We start from the raw sequence: 25,537 nt of genomic DNA, 5'->3' as shown, positions 1-25,537 counted from the left end.
ATATATATATATATATATAATATACAGTCATGGAGAAAATAATAAATACACTTGCAGTGTTGGATAATTTTTCGTATTGCGCACTGATTTTTAATTGTTGTATGATGTTTTGTTACGTTTTTATGAACTGCAGACACATTTTTTTTAAAAGAGGCACGGAGAAATAACTGGAGAAATTTCTTTGTCGGTGATTCTGAAATTCTTTTGCGTGAGTTAGTGTTTTAAAGTGGCGACAAAAATAAATACACTAATGAAATATATATACAAAACAATCCAAATTAGCTTTATTCCTCTACACATTGTTAGCAAAGTGTTTTTCACGTTACAAAAACTCACTTTCAAAATTTTGTGGCCTGTTTTTTGTTTTGTAAAGCCATATTCAATCTTTTTGGAATGTTTACCCCCAGGTTTTCACGAGTAGAAGCTGAACTAGCATTTCACGCTGCTTGTCCGACGTTCCATAAGTCTGTTTTATTCTTTGGATGATGCTTTGCAACCTAGACTTTCCCAATCTTCCATAGAATTTCTAAAGGATTTGAATTAAAAGTCTGCGCTGGTCAAACTAATAATTTATATTTTCGTTTAAAATCATTTTCGTGTTTTGCCTTAATTTGATTGTTTTGTATATATATTTCAATAGTGTATTTAATTTTGTCGCCACTTTTAAAACACTAACTCACGCAAGAATAGAACTGGAGAAATTTCTTTGTCGGTGATTCTGAAATTCTTTTGCGTGAGTTAGTGTTTTAAAGTGGCGACAAAAATAAATACACTAATGAAATATATATACAAAACAATCCAAATTAGCTTTATTCCTCTACACATTGTTAGCAAAGTGTTTTTCACGTTACAAAACTCACTTTCAAAATTTTGTGGCCTGTTTTTTGTTTTGTAAAGCCATATTCAATCTTTTTGGAATGTTTACCCCCCAGGTTTTCACGAGTAGAAGCTGAACTAGCATTTCACGCTGCTTGTCCGACGTTCCATAAGTCTGTTTTATTCTTTGGATGATGCTTTGCAACCTAGACTTTCCCAATCTTCCATAGAATTTCTAAAGGATTTGAATTAAAAGTCTGCGCTGGTCAAACTAATAATTTTATATTTTCGTTTAAAAATCATTTTCGTGTTTTGTTAATTTGGATTGTTTTGTATATATATTTCAATAGTGTATTTATTTTTGTCGCCACTTTAAAAACACTAACTCACGCAAAAAAATTTCGGAATCACCGACAAAGAAATTTCTCCAGTTATTTCTCCGTGCCTCTTTTAAAAAGAGTGTCTGCAGATCTTAATGACGTAACATAACATCATACAACAATTAAAATCACTGTGCAAATACGAAAAATCATCCAACACTGCAAGTGTATTTATTTTTTTCTCCATGACTGTATATATATATATATATATATATATATATATATATATATATATATATATATATATATATATATATATATATATATATATAAATATATATATATATATATATATATATATATATATATATATATATATATATATATATATATATATATATATATATATATATATATATATATATATATATATATATATATATATATATATATATATATATATATATATATATATATATATATATATATATATATATATATACATCTGATAGCATGGATTAACTCTTAAACTTCACACATACACACACACCTCCCTATGGCTTAACCCTACGACATATTGTTGCTCAATTGTTGGTACAACAAATTTAATGATAATTACATCGCCAAGTTTCGTGTATTTATAGCTATTTAATGTAAATTGTTTCCTCAAAATCGGTAATTTCGTGCATCCTACCCCTTTGCTGTCTGGGACTTTTCAATCAACAATAATATGAACAATATTGCTAACAGTTTATAATAATTCGTATAATATTGTTTACAGAAATGGTACGCTGGACTTACTAATGGCTGATTCACCAATACTCGATTACTATAGAGCGACTGACCACGGGTGTTCGTTCCAGAGAGTTGGTGATACCTACGTGGAAGATTCATACGCAATCGGCATGCATAAAGGGTGAAATTATTTTTTAATTTTAGTTTACCTTCTTCATGACAAAAACATCAATATTTATAGTTTTCCTTTGAAAGAAACAATTTCAGCATTGATATCGAAATATTCCGCTGACGGTTATTTGGATATTTTGACTGAAAAATGGTATGGAGGACTAGCTTGTTTTAAGATCGATCGGGAATTGGGACAACCAAAACCCTTGGGAGTAGCAGCTGTTGCAGGAGTGTTTCTTCTACTAAGTCTCGGGATGCTGCTTGGATTTTTTATTTTGATATTTGAACATTTATTTTTTAAATATACTCTTCCAATTTTAAGACATCAGCCGAAGAACACCATTTGGAAAAGCAGAAATATTATGTTTTTTAGTCAAAAATTGTACCGGTTCATTAACTGCGTTGAACTAGTTTCACCTCATCACGCTGCGAAAGAATTAGTGCATACTATTCGGCAAGGACAGATTACTAGTTTGTTCCAAAAAAGCATCAAACGGGTAATATATTGTTTGATATCAAAATATTTAAGAAATTATTCAATTTTATTTGTCCTAGAAGGAAGACGAACAGAAGCGTAGACGTAAAAGTAGAGCTCAATTTTTCGATATGATCCAGGAAATACGACGGTGAACATATAATATAATTTGAAAACTTGCATTTTCATAAGTTTGTTTTATAGAACTATGTATTTAAACAACACACAAGAGCAGGAAGGTACATCGGTGAAAACATCAACTAATGATATCGTGCCAGGTTTATCTCCATCTACTACTGCCACTTTTACCGAAAAAGATAAACACAGCCCAAATACCGCAATTTTTAGTATAAGGAAGCATAAGTCCAATCCTACATCGTTAAATGTACGGCGTTTTAGCACAGACAGTGTATTAAGTGAGCGTTTAGACACTATTGGGCGCCGTTTGAGTCGAGAAATGACAAATTCTCCACCGGATCTGTTACATAGGTTTGAAACATTTGGCAGAGCATTAAATGGTGATGGAAAATTTGACACATATTCTGGAAAAGAATCAAAAGATAAAGAAACAATGCAAAAATATGATACGTTAAGTGGAAAGATTGAAGATTGTACATCTAAGAGTGAAGAAAAAATACCTGAACTGCCCAAAAAAATTGGTAAACATATTCGTCGAGCTCCACTGAAGCCTGAACTTTATGTAAAAAATAAAAAAAAGATATGTGAAGAGGTACATAAGTTGATACCTATAAACGAAAGAGTGGCACATGGTCTCGCTCCTTCATTCATCGAATTGGATACTAGTAGCGCTCTTTTACGAGATAAGCTACATGAAGAGCTGCGAATGAAATACGGCTCGCATGGGTTTAGCAATAATGATCGAAAATCAAAAACTCAAAACAAAAACTCTTACATCTTATCTGGGTCAATAACGCATGTTAACAAACGGGCAAAACTACTAACACGTAGAATTATGGATGGCTCAGATACAAAAATATCTTCAACCCACGATGAGTCGACCGAAGAAAACACCAATACTATTTTTCCTCAATCGTGTGACAATGTAAAGTATTAGCCTCAAGTAAATTCAAACTATGAAACAATTAAGATTCTTTTTATAGGTGTGATTATAGCGAAAAACGATTAAAAAAAACATTTGAATTATCATCTGTTATCTGAATTACATATTTAAATAATTCTAGATATTGGTATTCAGTTTTTCAAGTTTCCGAGTCTACCAACCTTACTATCCTGCGACATTGACGTTACCAGCACATTACATAGTACGTACTCAGGTTTAGATGAACAGTACGTTTTTACGTATGTGCTGTACACAAAAATATAAAAATATAAATTTCATGTGAACTTTTAACAGTTGTAAATGATGCCTTCTTTAAAATTTCTATTTTCGTCTCATTCCATCATATTCCTTCCTGAACAATAGTCCACGCCAGGTAACCTTGTGATGTGAAGGGTAGGTGAGCCAGTAATGACAAGTGCAGCAGTTATAGCTTAATATATTTTATATAGTGACATACAAAAAGTTAATAATTTTTAACTATGAAATTGTGTAAGCTGAATAGACGAAAATAGAACACCTGTCGAAGCCGGTGTTCTATAAGTAATATGACATATTTTCTGGACGTGACTAGAGACTTCAATCTGTAGAAACTAGCTTAGTGAACAAAAAATTGAATGGTGATTCGAGAAAAAAAGTTACTTCTTAACCGTCAGAGTGTGAAAACGTACAGTTTCGTACGCTTCTTAACTTTAAATGCGCGGTGGTCAATTAGTGCCTATTTTCAAATCTGGGCGTAAATCTGACATACGTAATTATCGTGGAATCGCTATTATCTCTTGCATACCTAAACTCTTTCAGGCAATTGTCAATGAAAAGATATTTGCTCAAGTCAAAAATCGAATAACTGACAAACAACACGGCTTCTTCAAAGGCCGCTCTACATCCACAAATTTACTTGAATTCGTAGATTACTCATTGAATGCAATGGATAATGGGAACCATGTTGAAGCTCTTTATACAGACTTTAGCAAAGCATTTGATCGTATTGACATACCAATGCTACTTTTTAAACTGCAAAAAATTGGAATTGAGTCTGGTCTCCTGAAGTGGCTTGAATCATATTTAACAAACAGGCAACAAATAATAAAATTTAATGGAAAAAAGTCAAATCCCATTCAAGTTACTTCAGGTGTTCCCCAAGGCTCCCACTTAGGACCACTTCTTTTTATTTTGTACGTAAACGACATTTCCTTCATCCTCAAAAATATTAAAGTTCTAATATATGCCGACGACATGAAGCTGTTTTTGGAAATAAAAAGTCAAGAAGACATCAATGTATTTCAGAATGAAATCCACACATTTTACATCTGGTGTAAGAAAAGCCTACTTGAATTAAATGTAAAAAAATGCAATGTAATATCCTTTATCAGAAAACTAACAACGCCCAAAATTGTAATTGCATTAGGGGATCAGAATGTGAAGAAGTGTGATAAAGTTAGGGATTTAGGAATAATCTTAGATTCTGAACTTAATTTCATCGACCACTATAACACTATCATACACAAGGCAAACAACATGTTAGGGTTCATCAAACGCTTCTGCTACAATTTTCAAAACCCGTACACTATCAAAACTTTGTATATTGCCTATGTGAGGTCAATACTGGAATACTGTAGCATTGTGTGGTCTCCTCGTCCTGGCGTACATGAAGAAAGAATAGAATCAGTACAAAAGCAATTTCTACTATATGCTCTTCGTAAGCTAGGTTGGACCGCACATCGTCTTCCGTCATATGAAGCACGCTGCATGTTGATTGACATTCAAACATCAAAAGAACGGCGAGAGTACGCGATGGCTTCATTTGTAAACGATATCGATTCGCAGAACGTTGACTCAGCAGTACTACTTTCTAAATTGAACTTTTATGCACCCATTCGTCAACTTCGACACCGTAGTTTATTTGCTCTTAACCATCATCGTACGGAATACGCAAAAAATGGACCTATAAATAGTATGATGAATTCTTATAATCAACATTGCGAAGCCATTGACTTTACGATGTCCCGGTATAAACTAAAACAGTATTTCAAGTCCTTGAGGCTGAGGACACAAAATTAATTTGTTTTATGTTCGTGTATAGTTTAGAAATTATTGTAACCAGTCTACATATATGATTGACGAAATAAATAAATAAATAAATTCCGTCAAATAGACAAATGTGTAGAAAGCGTAACGTGTAATCAAAGCATGCTGGTTAAACATAATTTAATAGCCAAACCTGATAATTGGACTATATATTACTCACTGGTATTATGTCATGCTTTTAAATATGTATTTCGCATTGCTAAAAATAAAAAATAATTCGTATAGTACCTATTAATATGGCTAAAATGTCCGGAGTTTGATGACATTAAAATACTTTTGACTTTTTGATATTTTGAAAACCTTATATAAAACTTGCATCATTTGAGTATATAGACCATTTTACGAACTTATAGGTGTCACGGAACCTGTTGGTATTGATGTTGCTTCAACGTGCGCTATTTCGCAGTTCAGTGCTCTCTGTCAAAATTCCATTCAGGAATTGGGTTTTAAAACGTCTCGTAAAATGGTCTATTACTGGAGCAAATGAGTCCCTCTTGATTTTTTTTTTATTTTGCGGTACATTCCGTGAACATAAAGATAAACCGAAAGGTTAAATTTTGAATAATAAATAACTGTTGGAAAGATAAAATCATGGGCTTAAAATGTGACAGGTTAGTTACTTTTACTATTATGTGGTAGCTGACCCGGCAAACTTCGTACCGCCGCCATGAGTTTTATTGACTGTTGTGTTGCAAAAACTGAAATATCTAACTGCTGCTAAAAAAACATACCCAAGATATGTTTTAGCTCTGATATGTTTTTAGTTTTTTTTATAAACCATTGCTCGTGAAATTCGTAGTTTTTATTTCATTGAACATTATAAAGCACCTTCCAACCATAATCAAATTATTTCAATACATAACAAATAAAACATAACAATGAAAATAAACAGTCATTCCATTAAATATTCTGAAGAAAATCATCACGTTATTTATTCAATTTTCAAAACGCTTGGTATAATGCAAATACACTAAGGTCGCTTTTTACGCGCTTTCTTTCACGCGGCCTTTTTTTACGCGGATTCCGGAATTTACGCGTTTTTTTTTACGAGAATTCCGAAATTTATGCGGTTTTGACGTAGGACTACGTCTAACCGCACTATACCGAGATACATTCCGCGAAAACTAAAACCAAGATGTAACGACGGAATGAAAGATTTCAAACGGTTATACTGATGTAACCACATGATGGACCACAATAATCGATATGTCGTTGGATTGATAAAATGATGGACAATTTTGTGATTCTTCAATTTTCATTATCACTTCATTGTTAAACAGTAAAAATTGAATAAAAGTTTCAAGGTCGAATTTTCACCAACAATGTACCAATCATATGCGAGCACGCCTAGCACAGACTTCATGAATAGACACCAACTTCCTGCAGTGATATCCTGTACAGCAGTGGCAAAAAAAAAATTTGACAGAATCTCCCCGTCCCAATAGGTCAACTAATGTTAGCTTCCATCAGCCTAGACTAAATTGATGTCTTGAAGGTAAAGCTTTTTCGGAAAGTTCGTAACCACCTCCACTACCAGACAGTTTTACGTTCTGCTGTTAACAAATATGTTAATGTTAATAAAACTGATGTCTTGAAGGAGAATATGATGGCACAGGCAACAGTACTGCACCAAGTAATGTATGAACAGAGCGCTGGTTCCTCGTCGTCTATCAGTGCAGGAAAACTTGATATTCATTTTTGTGCAGTCAAGCCAAGTGAAAACTACATTGCCACTGTTGACGCACAGTGGGGCGTGGAATACAATCGAATTGCCATTTGAATTGTCTTCTTCTTCTTCTTGTTTCGTATAGCAGCAAATATCAGAATTCAATATGGTTTTTCGGATGTCGCAAAATAGGCTGCGCCGCCGGGGACAACAAAATGCGTTGTTTATTTTTGAACTCTACACTCTGCCTTTTTTTAGATTTATTTAAATAACTGAATATAGGGTATTTAAAAGACAATAGAAAACCAAAATGCTCCGTACAGATCTTTGAATAGGTAGTTAAACGAGCTGTACTGATGATTATATTTTACTAGCTAAATGAATTTAGTCCAATATGACAATACTAGTTGCATCACGCGGTGGCGGTTTAGAAAAAAAACCAAATTCATTTCATCTTGATATTAGAGTTCCGACGTTAGTGTTTGTATTTTTCAATTGAAATTTTTTTGAATTAGCATTTGCAAGAAAATATTACTTTCCAAAACCTTACTTGTAATTGAACAACGCTATGCAAACATTAATTGCTGAGGCTAATGTTGTGCATCACTCTAGCCCAGTTTATTTTCGAAGATAACGGACATATAACTTTCAAATATGGTATCTTCGTTGTTCTTTGGTATCTTGAAACTGATCAAATTTTTTTCTGATTGATTCTGTATACTGATAAAATGTTTAAATTGACCTGAATTGAATGTTAACATGTTCATAAAGTTCTATGTCAATTTCAAATTTTCTGTGAATATACATTTTCTACTTAAACTGTAATTCGTTATCGATATTTTTTCCACGAGCTTGTAATTACAGGAAAAAAATTTATGTGACATCTTTGCCGCTTTGTGATCGGTGAGTGAGCCAACTTCAACAAGACAAATAGGTATAGGAGGAAGTTTAATTTCTACTAAATCGTACTCAATTAAATATTTTATAGAAGGTTGCCTTTTCGCGCATTAAAGAAAATTCGCTGTATTAGAATGAAAGGTATTCATCAATGGTCCAGAAACCAAATTTAGGGGAAAATCAAGTATCTAACTTTTTTATTTTTGTAGATAGAAAACCTTGTTTTACAATTTTATAGCTCCAGTAATTTTAAGTAACTTTGTAAAATAAAGTTTTTTTCTAAAACATTGCTATAGAGCTCTAGACCCAAATGTTCTCCTAAATTTGGTTTCTGGACCATTGTGAATGTTAAAGAGAATATTTTTTCTTCTAAGATAGAGTGCTGCAAAGAAATAATCAAAATACAGACCCCGTTCGATTTTGGCAACACCTCAGAATTTTTTCTGTTGCCAAAATCGAACCATGCCAATAATGAACGGTTTTTTTCATGACTTTTTTGACTTTTAAATGGTCAAAGACGACCTTAACAGTAGAAATGGCCACCAATGAACTAGTTTTAGTTCCAAGTCGTTGGAGGTGTCGCTTGATGAATTTGGGCTGACGACCTAGATACTTGATATAACCACCGGAACCAAAACATCTTCCTTTTGGAAGATGTTTAGCTTAAATTGTTTGAAATAAATCAAGCAAACTACAAAAGTAAAACGAGCTTAAATCAAACATAGTTTCAAAATAAAATTATAAAATTATTGTAGTCCTACGTCAACTATGCGGTCGTGTCTTGGTTACCACCCTCCTACTATTTTTTTTCTACGCGGATTCCGGAATTTACGCGGTTTTTTACGCGGATTCCAGAATTTACGCGTTTTTTTTACGCGGCATGTATCCCCTGCGTAAAAAGCGACTTAAGTGTATAGTAATACCCTTCTGCCTGGCCAATCTTACTGGAACAGATTTTATAAAAGACTTCAGAATTCTTAATAATTCAAGCTTAAAATTCGGAATATACGAAACATGTGAAAATGGTCAAGGACCGGCACTAAACTCTATTCCACAATGTCGGGGTCAGGGTCAAGTGAACATGCGACATAGAGCATGAATACTCGAAGTTTATGCCACAAATTTTCAGTGACTGTTCTGGGTTTTATCGATAGTCATCGCGAATGCGCGACGCACGGGAAATTGCAGACGTTTTAAATTAAAGGGCAAGTCGGTAGGGGTAATCGGGATACGCGGGATTATTACGACTTCTCCTTTGTAGTTTCCTGTCAGAATTATCGCTTCAAGGACATTTGCCATCGGGTAGTGGCAGCAATGCATCTGTTCGGTGGTAAATTTGACCTTGAATCTATAAAGTTGTAGTATTTGAAAATATTCGATTAGCATTTTTCTCTCAACTGAGTGTTTAAGTTATGTACTTCTATTCTTTTGTTGTTCAAGACTCGTTTAAAGACTATGGAAACTAAGTGTGTAACTGACGATACATTCATTGTATTCTGAGATATATGGGGTGTCGAACGTCGGCGCATTTCGGGTTCGTCTTGTTCTCAACCGATCAACTTCTCTTCGGGATTCGTATATTTCCTAACTTTCTAAGATTCTACCTTAAGTGTTGTGAAACCTTACACTTTTATTGATCTGCTATTACTCGTGTCTTAACTCGCAAAACTGGAACAAAAACAACGAGTTTAATTTCAATTCAACGGCATGTTAAGTATTTGAACTGAACATTCCACTTACAACAACTTTATCTGAAGAAAAAAACAGCACTTCGACCACAGCAGAAATTTGTCAAAGTCAACTGGAAGATATGCAAGAATAAGTTTGATCATGTAGATTAGGAATCATTCTTTTCATAAACATACTCTTAGCGGCACCTCCGTTGGAAAGCATTCCCACTACATGTGGAAGAAAATTAAAAGAAACCACCTGAAACCACTGAACACACTCAGAATACTTCTCAGAATTCTTGCAAAAACACATTATTATTTTTAATCTGTTATGTTTGTTACGTACCGACAATGTCTTCTTCTTTCTTAAAAAAAGTAGGAGGTTGTATCCAAGACACGACTGCATAAATGACGTAGAACTACGTACACTATTAACCAATGCATTGAGTGTTTCATTACCCTAGTAACACACTGGTTTTATCAAAGTTTTATAGCACTTTTTTGGCTGTATTGAGGGTCATAAAACTTTGATAAAACCAATATTTTTACTTGGGAAATGAGTTATAATGTCTCCTAATGAAGGGTTGTGAATTTTGTGAACCGGATTTAGCATTGTTAGCAGAACGTGCCGAGTTAAAAGCCATACACAGCACACACGCACAAATCATACCATATCATAGACACCCACACATCATACCATATCATACAGACACACACACACATCATACCATATCATACAGATACACACATCATACCATATCATACACACACATATAATTCACACACATATCATACACACACATATCATAAACACACACATATCAAACACACACATATCATACACACACACACAAACACACATCATTCCATATCATACACACACATCTCACAAATCAAATATCACACATGCTACAGCTATCAACACACGCTAAAGCGCTCCTTACGGGAAAAATGATCGATTTTCCAGAACCAAGTATTTTTGGTTCTTTTGAGGTCCCAAACAACCCTAAACTTACCTGAGGTCGATTGGTTTTGTCTCCGCTTGGCGCATTGCATTTCAAATTTGTATGAAAATTCATATGAAAAAACCTACTTTTTTGCATTTAACTTTCTCAAGAGCTCAATAATGATCTAATAATGCACTACATTATGTTAAAGTATAGTATTTTAGATGCCTAACAACTTTGCAGAAGATACTGAAGAGCTAAGATGTCTCTGAGAAGAGCTATAGCCGTCAAAATTGAGTATGTCGATTTAAATGCACAAAATCTTGTTTTCTGCCAACATTACCAATGTACCGGCATCAGTAGGATTCCCTTCAGAAGTAACCTGTCGTTACGAGTTTGTACACTCAGCTGGGTCAAGCAAACAAACTTAGGTCAATATTCTAGGCGTAGAAAGAATCTACAACGTGTTTCAGAGGTTACTTTTGATGGAAATCTGACTGACGCCGGTACACTGGCAGTGTTGGCAGAAAAAATGATTTGTAACATAAATTTCGACATACTCAACTTTGAACAGCTCTAGTATTTTTTTGGCACACCCTAGCTCTTTAGTGTCTTCGGCCAAGTTGTTGGGCATCAAAAAACCTACCATTTGAAGTCATGAATGTCACGTATGGTTTAAGCCGTATTGAGCTCTTTAGAATGGAAAATGCAAAAAAGTTGGTTTTTCCATACAAATCTCCATATAAATTTGAAAGGCAATGCGCCAAGCGGAGGCAAAACCAATCGACTTCCAATTAATTCAGGATTGTTTGGGGCCCCAAATAGAACAAAAAAAACTTGGTTCTGGCTTTCTGCTATCAAATTTAGTTTTTTCCATATAACACTTCCCCACCCTAATTTACATACACGCTGGATAGCGTTAGCTTCCTAGACTACTTGGAGGTGCTGGTCTCGTAAAATTTCTGGTTGTTTTCACCCAACTATATCTGAATTGGATTACCACTGGTAGGGTCCAACCCAGATCGAAGGGTAGCCGAACTAAACGAGGAACTGCAGCTGCCCACTGCCAACGCCGTTGCCATCGTCGCTGCTACCAACGGTTTCCACCGCCACTGTTACTGCCGCTGCCATCGCCGGGGGAACGGCAAGCCGACGCCACTCGCGTGAACCATTGCATCGGCCTAATTCGATGCTGCAATCCACTGCCGCTATAATCCTATGGACAGTCTGTCCGTCTCACCGTTGGCCAAAAGAATGTGACTAAAGGCCCAGATACCACACGTCGTAATGACGCCTTCTCTATACAAAACAGAAGGCGTGATCGTCATCATGCCTTCTATTTTATATGGAGAAGGCGTCATTACGCCGTGTGTGTAACTGGGCCTTAACTCGATCAAAAACACCCTTTTATAACCAAAGAATGCTCTGAAATAGGCCCCGCCTTTTTGTTGAGTTTTACTATTGTCTAATCTTTTTCGGCGAAATACAATAATTCGAATTTAATTTTTGTATCCAGCGGAAAAACACCGATGTTGCTCTCGCACACGCAACGATATAACCCGTATCGTGTTGCAGCTGGGAAGGTCAAACGATTTTTTTGCTCGCTGTTGCGTTTTACATATCGTGTTGGAACTCTGTGGCTGGGAGACGACTGTGAAGTTGTGAAGTTGAATCAATCGCCTTTGTTAAGGCGCTCTAACATTTGAATGAAGTGTAATTTTTTCATATTTTTGTGCAACGAGCAGCTGTTGAAAGGTTGTCGGCCTTTTATTCACGAATGAAAATTCCTATATGTATCACTGATTAAACAGAATGAGAAAGCATTTGTTTCCGAAGTCTAGCGCTCGGGACCTTTTCAAAAAATCATTAATCTTCAATTACTTGTTAATTTACCTTGATAAATGTAGTTTGCTGTTAAGGTGAAACCTCATTGAATTCAAAAATGGCCGATTTCTAATCACCACTTCGAATTTTAGAGAGCACAAGACTCGGAAATAGTGAATGCGTTCCCTGTGAAAATGCTATTTTATGTTTGCTGTGGTAAAGCTAACATAAAATAGAATTTTCATAGGGAACGCAATGAGTATTTCTGAGTCTTGTGCTTTTGAAAATTCGAAGTGGTGACTCGAAATCGGCCATTTTTGGATTCAATGAGGTTTCACCTTAAAAATCGGATATGCTGAACGCAACCTTTGTGCTGCCCACAGTGGGGTAATAAGGCACTCATACAACACACTGTAGAAGCTGTTTTCACACATAGTAAATTTGGGCTAGCTGGATAGCACCGTATGCTGTTGTTTGCCAAAATAAGACCAAGCTTCATCGTGGGGAAGAAAGCCTAAGCCCTCAACCGGCAATCCGAAACGTTTGTTGCAACCGCGCTGCAGCTCTGATATGTGACCAACCGGCAAATGACTTTTTCAAGCCGAAAGTAAATTCGGCAAACTAGCTGATACTGGCGCAAACTGCTACGCTACGGCTAACTAGGTATGTCGATCTTTTTAGGGAAAGCCAGCAAACGACCATCAGAGGACGTTATTTTTATTTCAACAAGGCTTGACAATTTGCAAAAGTGCAATAGTTTGCAGAATCAAACAACATTTTTATGCATTTGGGCAGATGCGTGTATAATTTTCCAATCGATTGCTGCAAGAATAAAGGAAATCGGTTGAAAACCAATTGACCTATGAGCATTTGAAAAGGGACAAATTTCGTCCCAGTTTTTCAGTTTGCATCCCTGTGTGGTATGCTAAAGTAAAACGTAGCTCTACGTCAATACAGTCACAGCACAAATTCACAGAAATCGACGTTGAATTTAAGTGGAATCAACAGAAACCAATTCGAAAATCGCTTAGGGACCATATTTAAATGACGTAGCATTTATGGGGGGAGGGGGGATATCATCATTTTGTGACAAGCTGTGACAAGGGGGGAGGGGTGGTTGTAGTAAAATCGATGTAGCATTTTTTTTAAAGACTGATTTTTTTTGCAGGAAAAATGTATTATGAAAAAATACACTAAAACATTGCAAAAAGTATTGCAGCGAGATCTGTCGAAATGTTTTTATCTGTGGCATTCTGAAATCTTCTAAAAGCTCTGCTACACCCAACGTAAACGGGGAACATTTTATTACTTTAGGGCAACTTTTTATTACTTATTGTGTCTTATGACTGCGCATTATACACAAAGAGTAACAAACAAAAAGTAATAAAAATTATGACGGCCACACGCTTGTATGTGTTTCTTGAGGAGAACATACAGCCAAGCACCGCAATGCATGTGTTAGCAAGACTTCACTCGCTGCATTTGTATTGATGCAACGATCAGGTATTTTTGTCCCCTTCATCCACACATAATCAGAATCTCAACTGTCAACCTCAAATGTCTAATTAGAAACACTTTCGTTTCGTCCCCCAGTGTTTACTTGAAATGGAAATATATAACACTGTCTGACCAGAGTTGCCGAAGTTTCGAATTTTGTCTGGATAGGCACGAGTATTGTATTTTCAAACAGGTGCAAATGAGTTTCCATGAACCAATGAATATGTGTTTTGTATAGCTTGCAAGAAAGCGAATGTTTTTGTTTTTCTCTAACGCAGTTTACAGATCGTGATGTCATTTCAAGACGCATTTCAAGTCTTTGAAATCATCAACGTTTGCATACTCTATGAGGGGGAAAATGCTGCTTGGCAGCTCTTGTCATATTTTTTCTCTACTCCATATGCGAACTAATACACGCACACCGGATGAATTGGAGATTGAAGAAACTTGTAACATGTGCAACATATGCGACGGTGTGTGATATTTTATTTTGCTTGAGATGGAAAGGGAGCAGTTTTCGACAGAAAAAATCTTGCATGTGGTTGAAACGACCATTATTAGATAGTCGTACTCCCGTAACACGTGCTAAATATATGGCAGTATGTGTTGTTACTTGACTGGGGAAGAATTTTATTGCCTTTTAAGAAATAGGTTTGTTACCCAAAAGGCAATTTTGCGCTATTGCTTCTAAAGTAATAAGGAAAAGTTTTGCGTGTACATAAACAATCACTTGGATTTCCAAACACACAATCCGTTTTGAATACAAAAGTCGTTGGTTTTTTTTTTGACTTTTAATAGTGAAAATTACAAGATACTCGTTTCATTTACGGAATAGTTTCTGTGTTTTCTGCAAACATAGATCATACAACAATATCGCACGCTTTAACTTGGGGCTAATAGCGGTCTCGATCAACTAGATTAGTTGAGAGAATTCGTTATCGATATTGTTTTTGGCACATTTTGCATGTGTAGGATAAGTACAACGATACACCGTGCCCCAGTGCTGCGTCGAGAAAATTTCCAGCTCGAAAAGATCCTCGACTCGATCGGGAATCGAACCCGATATCACAACCGTGTGGGAGAGCTAGCCGACCAACATCGCTAACCACAGAGCCACGGGGACCACAAGACATAGATTATACTAAGTTGTTTAAACACCTTTACTCCTTGTACCAAAACATAAGCCCTTCGAAGCAGAAGATGCAGTCACGAGTCTATAAGTTGTGAATTAATTGAATTAGACACGGTTTTTTTTCAAGTATTTTTTGTATGTATGTTACTACAGTCAGGTTTTTATTACGTACCTCGTAAAAAACCCGCGTTAATTCGAAAATCCACGTAAAAAAACGCGCTAATTCAAAAATCTGCGTAAAAAAACCGCGTTATTAAAAAATCCGCATAAAGTGAACCAGCAAAAAGGGTTTAGAAAAAACCCGAGACGCTATAGAACCAGTATTTATAATTGTCCTCTTTGACGGTCATTCCGGATTTTTCGGAGGGCGGTGGGTATTTTTTTGACTAAGTCTTCTACTAGATAAACACTTAAACGTTTCTGGTTCCAAACCCACGTTAATTCGAAAATTCGCGAAATAGTTTTTGAATTAGCGCGGTATCGCGTAAAAAAAAAACCGCGTTGATTCAAAAATCCGCGTAAAAAAAACCACGTTAATTAAAAATTCCATAGCATAGCATAGCATAGCATATTTGATCGCCCGTGTGTTGCCCGCGATTAACCAGAATCAGCTGAAATTGCACAAAGAACCGTCAAAATGGTGCCTAGGAGTAGCAAGCCATTCTCAGTGTACAATTTCTGGTGATCTTTCTTTTCACTGGTCAATAACGAAGCTGGCCACGCCCAATGCAGATCAATAGAGGAAGGGATATCGGGAGTGTTAGTTTAATACTTGTTGCTACTAGAGACCGAGGAATCCTCTGCATCATCCACAAGTATCAAAGGAAGGAATTAGTGTTAGTGGAAGGGATTGATCTGGATCCATCGAGGTTGATGGTGCGATCTTCTCTACACAAATTCGCGCACGATATGGTTACTTCTCGGTCTCTGGGCAGCCGGCCACCAGGAGACGATATAAATAGAACCGCGCCACGATCTAGTAATCTTCTTGCGTATCTAAACTTTGCGTTTTATGCCGTGAACTTAATTCAAATTTACCTAGAAACGAATGGATTTCGTAAAACGCAACAACCGCACGCTGAACGCAAACTACGCAAACTACTGGTCCCAGCTCAAATAACCGATAGAGCGCTGTATTGAGATAGTCACACTGAGCGCAGTCAAAATACCGCACACGAAACTGAACTGCCTTCTCCGAAAACAAATAAGAGCGTGCCGACCACTTGTATGACGAAAAAGCCAAAACACCCGCTTTATTAAAAAAAGGAAAATAAGGGAACCGGCAAAACAGGAATAGATTTGGCATCCATGCAGGGTTTGTCTTTGTCGTGAATAATTACAATATTTATCGAACGAACGAAACCTATTCTGAATCGTAACGTGCTAAAAAAGAACCGACGGGCGTACAGTCTCCGAAATAATGATTTGGTACATCCCGGAAATCACAATACACCGATAATCCTTAGATGAGCAAAGCTCACCAAGGCCGAAGACACGTTTACACCGGAGCATTATGTAGGACCGCTTTATTCCCTCTCACCGACGCATACGCAAGAGGACACAATGCTTCGCCCCGATAATCTTTTGTTTTGTATTTAAGTTAAGATACCTACTGAGTATAAAAACTGGCACAATTTCATGCACTCATAGCTCAAAAATTTAAAAAAATGCAATATGCATATCGAACAAGACTGAATTCTAAGTTGATTGATAAAATGCCAAAGCAATCGCAATCGAAATTTAGTTGCTAAACCAACAAAATTTTCACATAATTAATAAAAATTGTCTATGTGTTTCAATATTTGTTCAAAAGCTAGAAAAATCATCAAACAAGGGTATAAAACTGGGCCAAATGTTTGTAACCGTTCGGTCAGGCCGCGATAAGTTTATGAATTATATTCTAATGCTACCAGTTCCGTGTTGTGAGAGCCAGCGTGTACAAAGGTTTAAAGCTCTCACCTATTGGGGCAATTCTGATTATTCAAGCAGAGCTTTAGCAAATGAAACGACTCCACAAAACCACGCCAAAATAAATCTCGACATATTGTAAGCAATGCACCCAGATTGACATCTACCAAGAAAATAAACAAATAAATAGATCAATTGTTTTCAAAACGGCTAATTGACAACGCAGGCAGGGTGTTTAAAGTATCCCTGCCGACGTCAGTGCACTGCTCCACGAGACGCATGAAACGCAAAAACTAAACATAACACTCACTGGTTGTAGATTTATTTAACTTTTAAAATTAAAATATTTTTTTTTCTGTGTATATATAGAAGAAATATCGATTAACACGTAACAACTTGCACATCCCTACAGACAGACAATGCGTCACAGCAAAATTTTCCAATTAGAATTATCTTTCTAGCGCTTTCTTATTGAAACAATTTACTCTAACTGGCGCTAGTTATATGAAACAATAATCGAACGAATAAAATCAGAATACTTAGCTTTATATAGGTTCTTTGACCCTTTTCCTCTCGCCTTCGTTCAACATTTACTATAGCACTTGCCACTGTATGACGTAACACTTTGACATTTTTTTCTTCGTTGGATGTTGGCTTACAAAAAAAAACAGAAAAATAAAACACATTTTGCCGGACGATTTTCACATGATATCGTTCTTTTTTCATGCCAACTTCACACAATACAAACTTGAACTGTAATGTCAATTTAAACTGCAGACTCTATTTCCATAAATCCAGCAGAATACACTCGAATTACACGAAAATATTACGGAGTAATTTTTAACGCGCCTACCAATGGCCGTGCTGCCAGAAACTCCTTTGCCACGTTAATTAAAAATTCCGCGTAAAAAAACCTACCGTACCGCCGCCATGAGTTTTATTGACTGTTGTGTTGCAAAAACTGAAATATCTAACTGCTGCTCATTCGTTGTTTTGCTTTCGTCTCGATTAGACGCAAATTGTTTATCTCCGTTTGAGTTCGCAAAATAACAATACACGAGTTATCGTACGGGTGTTTTTTTGTCGATTAGTTCTCGTGCTGCGCAATAACAATAGACTGTTATATATCGGCAGAAACATCTGCACACTGGTAGGGGCAGGCTACCCCGCCAGTGATTCGATACGCAGCTGATATATCAGCAAGAATAATTCTCCCGCACCGCTGTTACCCCGCTAGCAGCACGGACCATCATACGATCGAGCGAGTGGAAGTCAACTACAAGTGGCATCTACAAGGTCGCGTGTAGGACACGGCCACTGTGTCTCAACACGAAGCTGGATCGTCATTGTTTGTTCTGCGGAGACGCTCGATTAATCCTACTATCAGCCGTGAGGTCGTGACTTAGACGTTCGGTGAAGTATTACCTTTAGAATTTTTACTATTATTATCAATATTATTACTATGTTATAATATTATTATTAATATTATTATTGATATTATTATTGTTATTATTAATACTATTACTATAATTATTATTATTATTATTATTATTACTATTGTTATTAGTATTAGTATTACTGTCTTTTTTTTTATTTGATCCATTGTAGATTGAAAAATTGTTTTTAAAATTTAACATCAACTACTTGAACCCCCCCCCATATTCGAATATTTATCGTTTGTGTGCGGTAGAGCGTAACGCTCCCGCAAAATGGACGACATGCAGGTGCAACTTTTCCTGGAGGTGGAAACAAACGGGGAAGAAATTGAAATTTCTCCCATCAGCACACCCCTACCTTCCCCTGTGCCCTCCCCTTTGCCAAGTCCTGTACCAAGAGTACCGGAAGTACGGGTAAAAGCTTACCCAGATGCCGCTGGCGGTCCCTACGTTGTTTTTTTCCGGCCCATAAAGAAGCCATTGAATATTATTCAAATTGGCAAAGACCTGGCAAAACATTTTTCGGCCGTAACCGAGATTACGAAGGTGAGGCCGAACAAACTGCGAGTTGTCGTGAGTAGCTTGAAGCAAGCAAACGAAATTGCTGGCTACGAGCTCTTCACGAGAGAGTATCGCGTGTACATCCCTGCCAAGGATGTAGAAATCGACGGTGTGGTTACCGAGGGGAATCTCACTGTCGATGACATTTTGCGTCATGGAGTTGGCTGCTTTAAAAACCCCTTGATGCAAAGTGTAAAGATACTGGATTGCAAGCAATTGCATTCAGTATCCATCGAAGAAGGGATGAAGAAATTCCTCCCTTCGGATTCCTTCCGAGTAACATTCGCCGGATCCGCGCTGCCGAACTACGTCCGCTTGGACAGGGTTCGTCTACCTGTACGCCTGTTCGTACCGCGGGTCATGCATTGCCAAAACTGTAAGCAGTTAGGTCACACAGCCACCTACTGCTGCAACAAGGCACGCTGTAGCAAGTGCGGAGGCAATCATGCTGAGAACGCTTGCAGTGGGGATACTGAAAAGTGTCTTTATTGCGAGGGAACTCGGCATGACCTTCCGGCATGTCCCGCGTACAAACAGCGCGAGGAAAAAATTAAGCGTTCCCTTAAGGAACGATCAAAGCGCTCTTTTGCAGAAATGCTTAAGAGGGCTGAGCCACCCTCGACAGGAAACATCTTTTCCTTTTTGCCAACCGATGAGGGTACATCTGACGATCCCGTCGAAGGGTGTTCCTATGCCTTGCCAGAGGGATCTAGGAAGAGGAGAATGCTCAACTCTCCTAATCTTTCTCGTAAAGGTCGTAAGATAACCCCTAGCGGAATGACCAATAAGACAACACAAAAAGGAAGCGGTGAAGAAAAACCGAAGCAAGTACCCCCCGGTTTAAATTTCAAATCAAACCAGGAGTACCCACCGCTTCCTGGGGCACCAAAAACCCCTCGGGCACCCATTTCTCGATCAGAAGACATAAAAGAAACAGGGTTCATAAAATTCTCTGATATTGTGGACTGGATATTTAAAACATTCAACATACCAGATCCCCTTCAAAACATTCTTCTTGCCCTTCTCCCAACAGTGAAAACCTTTTTGAAGCAACTCACAGCAACTTGGCCCCTCATTTCAGCTATCGTATCTTTCGATGACTAATTCGTTGAAAGAGGTTAGGAATTTTGTCACTGTGTTACAGTGGAACTGCAGAAGTATCATCCCCAAATTTGATTTATTTTCACATTTGATAAACACATACAATTGTGATGCGTTCGCGCTTTGTGAAACTTTTCTCAATTCAAATGACCAACTTAATTTCCACGATTTTAACATCATTCGTCGAGATCGAGACTCACACGGTGGAGGGGTACTTTTAGGGATCAAAAAGTGCTATTCTTTTTTCAGAATTGACCTCCCCTCGATCTCGAATATTGAAGTTGTTGCCATTCAAACGAATATGAATGGAAAAGACCTTTGCCTTGTTTCGTTATATATTCCCCCATCCGCGCGGATTGAACAGAAGCAACTCCTTGATATAGCAGAATTGCTTCCCGCACCTTTTTTGATTTTGGGAGATTTTAACTCTCACTGTTCGCTATGGGGGTCGCTGTACGACGACAACCGATCTTCTTTAATCTGTAACTTGATCGACGACTTCAATATGACAGTTTTGAATACTGGGGAAGCGACACGCGTACCTAATCCTCCGGCACGTGAAAGCGTGCTTGACCTATCCCTCTGCTCGACATCACTAGCGTTAGATTGCCAGTGGAAAGTAATCAACGATCCCCACGGTAGTGATCATCTTCCAATCGTTATATCAATTGCTAATGGTTCAACTCCCCCGAACCCAATCAATATTTCCTACGACCTTACACGTAATATTGATTGGAAGCGTTATGAGTCTATTATAGCGGAATCTATCGAGACTCACGAGGAACTTCCTCCGGAGGAAGAATACGCGTTCTTAGCTGGCTTGATAATCGACGCCGCGACGCAAGCTCAGACGAAACCGATACCCGGGGTAACGATTAGACAACGCCCTCCCAACAAATGGTGGGACAAAGAGTGCTCTGAGCTGTACGCGCGAAGGTCCGCGGCGTATAAGGACTACCGGGAGTACGGCACTGTCAACCTACTACGAAAGTACGAGGCACTGGGCAGGCAGATGAAGAGCTTAGTAAAGGCGAAAAAACGCGGGTACTGGCGGCGGTTCGTAAACGCGTTGTCGAGGGAAACAGCGATGAGCACTCTTTGGGATACCGCCAGGCGCATGCGGAACCGTGACGTTTCGAATGAGAGTGAGGAGTATTCAGATCGCTGGATACTCGATTTTGCCAAAAAGGTCTGTCCGGACTCTGTACCGGAACAGAAAACCTTTCGCGACGCGTTTATAGTAACTACGGAAGAGCCTCCATTTTCGATGTTGGAATTTTCAATGGCTCTCCTGTCGTGCAACAATAAGGCTCCAGGGTTAGATAGAATAAAATTCAACCTGTTGAAGAATCTACCCGACTCTGCAAAAAGACGCTTGTTGGACTTGTTCAACAAGTTTCTTGAGCTAAATATTGTTCCGCATGACTGGAGGGAGGTAAAAGTCATTGCTATTCGGAAACCCGGGAAACCTGCCTCTGATCACAATTCATATAGGCCGATTGCAATGCTCTCTTGCCTCCGGAAATTAATGGAGAAAATGATCCTCTTACGGTTAGACAAATGGGTCGAAACAAACGGTTTACTTTCAGATACTCAATTTGGCTTTCGCCGGGGCAAAGGGACGAACGATTGCCTAGCGTTGCTTTCTACTGAAATTCAACTCGCATTTGCTCGAAAAGAGCAAATGGCTTCTGCGTTCTTGGATATTAAGGGGGCTTTTGACTCTGTCTCTGTAGAAGTTTTAAGCGCGAAACTTCATTCGCAGGGACTTTCACTAAATTTGAATAACTTTTTGCTCAATCTGTTGTCAGAAAAGCATATGTATTTCTCACATGGCGATTCGACAACTTCCCGAATTAGTTACATGGGCCTTCCCCAGGGCTCATGTTTAAGTCCTCTCTTATATAATTTTTACGTCAATGACATCGATGAATGTCTTGCAAATTCATGCACGCTAAGGCAACTTGCAGACGATAGCGTTGTATCCATTACTGGTAGCGAGGCTAGCGATCTGCAAGGACCATTGCAAGATACCTTAGACAATTTGTTTGAATGGGCTCTTAAGCTGGGTATCGAATTCTCTCCGGAGAAAACTGAGTTGGTCGTTTTTTCTAGGAAGCATAACCCAGCTCAGCTGCAGCTCATACTAACGGGTAAAACGATCTCTCAGGTTTTAGTCGCTAAATATCTCGGGGTCTGGTTCGACTCTAAATGCACCTGGGCTTGTCATATTAGGTATCTGACACGAAAATGCCAACAGAGGATTAATTTTCTTCGTACGATTACCGGAACCTGGTGGGGAGCCCACCCAGGAGACCTTCTAAGGCTTTACCAAACAACGATATTGTCAGTTCTTGAGTACGGCTGTTTCTGCTTCCGCTCCGCCGCGAACACGCACATTATAAAATTAGAGAGAATACAATATCGTTGTTTGCGTATTGCCTTGGGTTGCATGCAGTCGACCCATACGATGAGTCTTGAAGTGTTAGCGGGTATTCTTCCGTTGAAACATCGTTTTTGGAATCTCTCTTACCGGTTGCTAATTCGATGCACAGTTAGGAACCCATTAGTAATTGAAAATTTCGAGAGGTTGGTCGACCTTCAATTTCAATCCAGATTTATGACTTTATATTTTGACTATATGGCTCAAGATATTAATCCTTCTTCATACGATTCCTCCAATGTCGCACTTTTAGATACTTCTAATAATGCTATATTTTTCGACACCACCATGAAACAAGACATTTCTGGTATCCCGGATCAATTGCGACCCCAAGAGATCCCTAAGATTTTTTCGAATAAGTTCAAACATGTTAGTTATGATAAAAGGTTTTACACTGACGGATCTAATCTAGATGAGTCCACTGGCTTCGGTGTTTTCCACGAAAATTTTACCGCCTCCTACAAACTCGATGCTCCTGCTTCCGTGTACGTCGCAGAACTTGCTGCTATTCAGTACTCTCTTGGAATCATCGAAACCCTACCCACAGACCACTACTTCATCTTCACAGACAGTCTCAGTGCCATTGAGGCTCTGCGATCGATGAAGCCTGTGAAGCACACCCCGTATTTCCTGGGGAAAATACGGTGGTTTTTAAGTGCTTTAACAGATAAAAATTACCGGGTTACCTTAGCGTGGGTCCCTTCTCATTGCTCGATTCCGGGTAACGAAAAGGCTGACTCTTTAGCTAAGGTGGGTGCTATTGATGGCGATATTTATGAAAGACCAATTGCTTATGATGAATTTTATAGCATTTTGCGTCAGAGAACACTCAACAGTTGGCAATCATCATGGAACTCAGATGAACTGGGACGGTGGCTACATTCCATTTTTCCTAAGGTATCGACGAAAGCATGGTTCAAGGGGTTGGATGTAGGTCGGGACTTCATTCGCGTGATGTCTAGACTTATGTCCAATCACTACACGTTAAACACGCATCTCTTTCGTATAGGGCTTGTAGACAGTAATCACTGCGTTTGTGGCGATGGCTACCATGACATCGAGCATGTTGTTTGGTCGTGTACCGAATACTGTGGTGTTAGGTCCGAGCTTATAGATTCCCTTCGGGCCCGAGGAAAACAACCGAACGTACCCGTTAGAGACATTCTGGGAAGCGGTGATATCCAGTACATGACACAGTTATACTGCTTTCTGAAAAACGCTGACATTAAAATTTAAAATTTTCTTTGTCTATTTGTCAGATTAAGGATACAAATATGCTATGCTGAAGACACGGAAACGAAGAGCCCGCAACTATGCTTACACAAATATTTTGAACCCACAACAAACAAGAATACAATTGCTCTACCAGTTGAAAAACAAAGTTCCAAAATAGTTTTAAGTCAAAATTGTATCTCCCCTCCTCTCACCTTAAATCCCCACTAGCTCGTAGTCGGCCGCGAGAATAAAGAAAAGGCCTCCCTCTTTTCCCTGCTAACGTAGAATTAAAACGAATTGTACTTGGCTCAGTAAAACAGAAAATGTATCGTGCCGTGTCAAATAAACTAATTTAAAACTAAAAAAAAACTGCTGCTAAAAAAACATACCCAAGATATGTTTTAGCTCTGATATGTTTTTAGTTTTTTTTTCAATCCATTGCTCGTGAAATTCGTAGTTTTTATTTCATTGAACATTATAAAGCACCTTCCAACCATAATCAAATTATTTCAATACATAACAAATAAAACATAACAATGAAAATAAACAGTCATTCCATTAAATATTCTGAAGAAAATCATCACGTTATTTATTCAATTTTCAAAACGCTTGGTATAATGCAAATACACTAAGGTCGCTTTTTACGCGGTTTGTTTCACGCGGCCTTTTTTTACACGGACTCCGGAATTTACGCGTTTTTTTTTTACGAGAATTCCGAAATTTATGGGGTTTCTTCTACGCGGATTCCGGAATTTACGCGGTTTTTTACGCGGATTCCAGAATTTACGCGTTTTTTTTTACGCGGCATGTATCCCCTGCGTAAAAAGCGACTTTAGTGTATAGTAATACCCTTCTGCCTGTCCAATCTTACTGGAACAGATTTTATAAAAGACTTCAGAATTCTTAATAATTCAAGCTTAAAATTCGGAATATACGAAACATGTGAAAATGGTCAAGGACCGGCACTAAACTCTATTCCACAATGTCGGGGTCAGGGTCAAGTGAACATGCGACATAGAGCATGAATACTCGAAGTTTATGCCACAAATTTTCAGTGACTGTTCTGGGTTTTATCGATAGTCATCGCGAATGCGCGACGCACGGGAAATTGCAGACGTTTTAAATTAAAGGGCAAGTCGGTAGGGGTAATCGGGATACGCGGGATTATTACGACTTCTCCTTTGTAGTTTACTGTCAGAATTGTCGCTTCAAGGACATTTGCCATCGGGTAGTGGCAGCAATGCATCTGTTCGGTGGTAAATTTGACCTTGAATCTATAAAGTTGTAGTATTTGAAAATATTCGATTAGCATTTTTCTCTCAACTGACTGTTTAAGTTATGTACTTCTATTCTTTTGTTGTTCAAGACTCGTTTAAAGACTATGGAAACTAAGTGTGTAACTGACGATACATTCATTGTATTCTGAGATATATGGGGTTTCGAACGTCGGCGCATTTCGGGTTCGTCTTGTTCTCAACCGATCAACTTCCCTTCGGGATTCGTATATTTCCTAACTTTCTAAGATTCTACCTTAAGTGTTGTGAAACCTTACACTTT

At 37.9% G+C, this 25,537-nt stretch overlaps 1 protein-coding gene across 3 annotated transcripts in view; it reads left to right on the top strand.

Moving 5' to 3' along the window:
- LOC129725406 (glutamate receptor ionotropic, NMDA 3A-like) overlaps positions 1-5,918 on the top strand; it is a 167,796-nt gene extending 161,878 nt beyond the window's left edge. Inside the window, exons 6-10 of one of the 3 annotated variants that reach the window (XM_055681222.1) lie at positions 1,918-2,052; positions 2,113-2,539; positions 2,598-2,668; positions 2,722-3,580; positions 3,639-5,918. In XM_055681222.1, the coding sequence (XP_055537197.1) occupies positions 1,918-2,052; positions 2,113-2,539; positions 2,598-2,668; positions 2,722-3,580; positions 3,639-3,644 (1,498 nt within the window). In that variant the 3' untranslated portion in view covers positions 3,645-5,918. Of the gene's footprint in view, positions 1-1,917; positions 2,053-2,112; positions 2,540-2,597; positions 2,669-2,721 lie in introns of all 3 variants that reach the window. The other 2 variants (XM_055681221.1, XM_055681219.1) reach the window with 2 other exon arrangements.
- The last annotated feature ends 19,619 nt before the right edge of the window (positions 5,919-25,537 follow it).

The sequence above is a fragment of the Wyeomyia smithii genome, chromosome 2 (genome assembly GCF_029784165.1).
Source record: "Wyeomyia smithii strain HCP4-BCI-WySm-NY-G18 chromosome 2, ASM2978416v1, whole genome shotgun sequence".
NCBI lineage: Eukaryota > Metazoa > Arthropoda > Insecta > Diptera > Culicidae > Wyeomyia > Wyeomyia smithii.
Note: the sequence above shows the minus strand (reverse complement) of the source record. Positions and strands in the feature narration are given on the sequence as shown.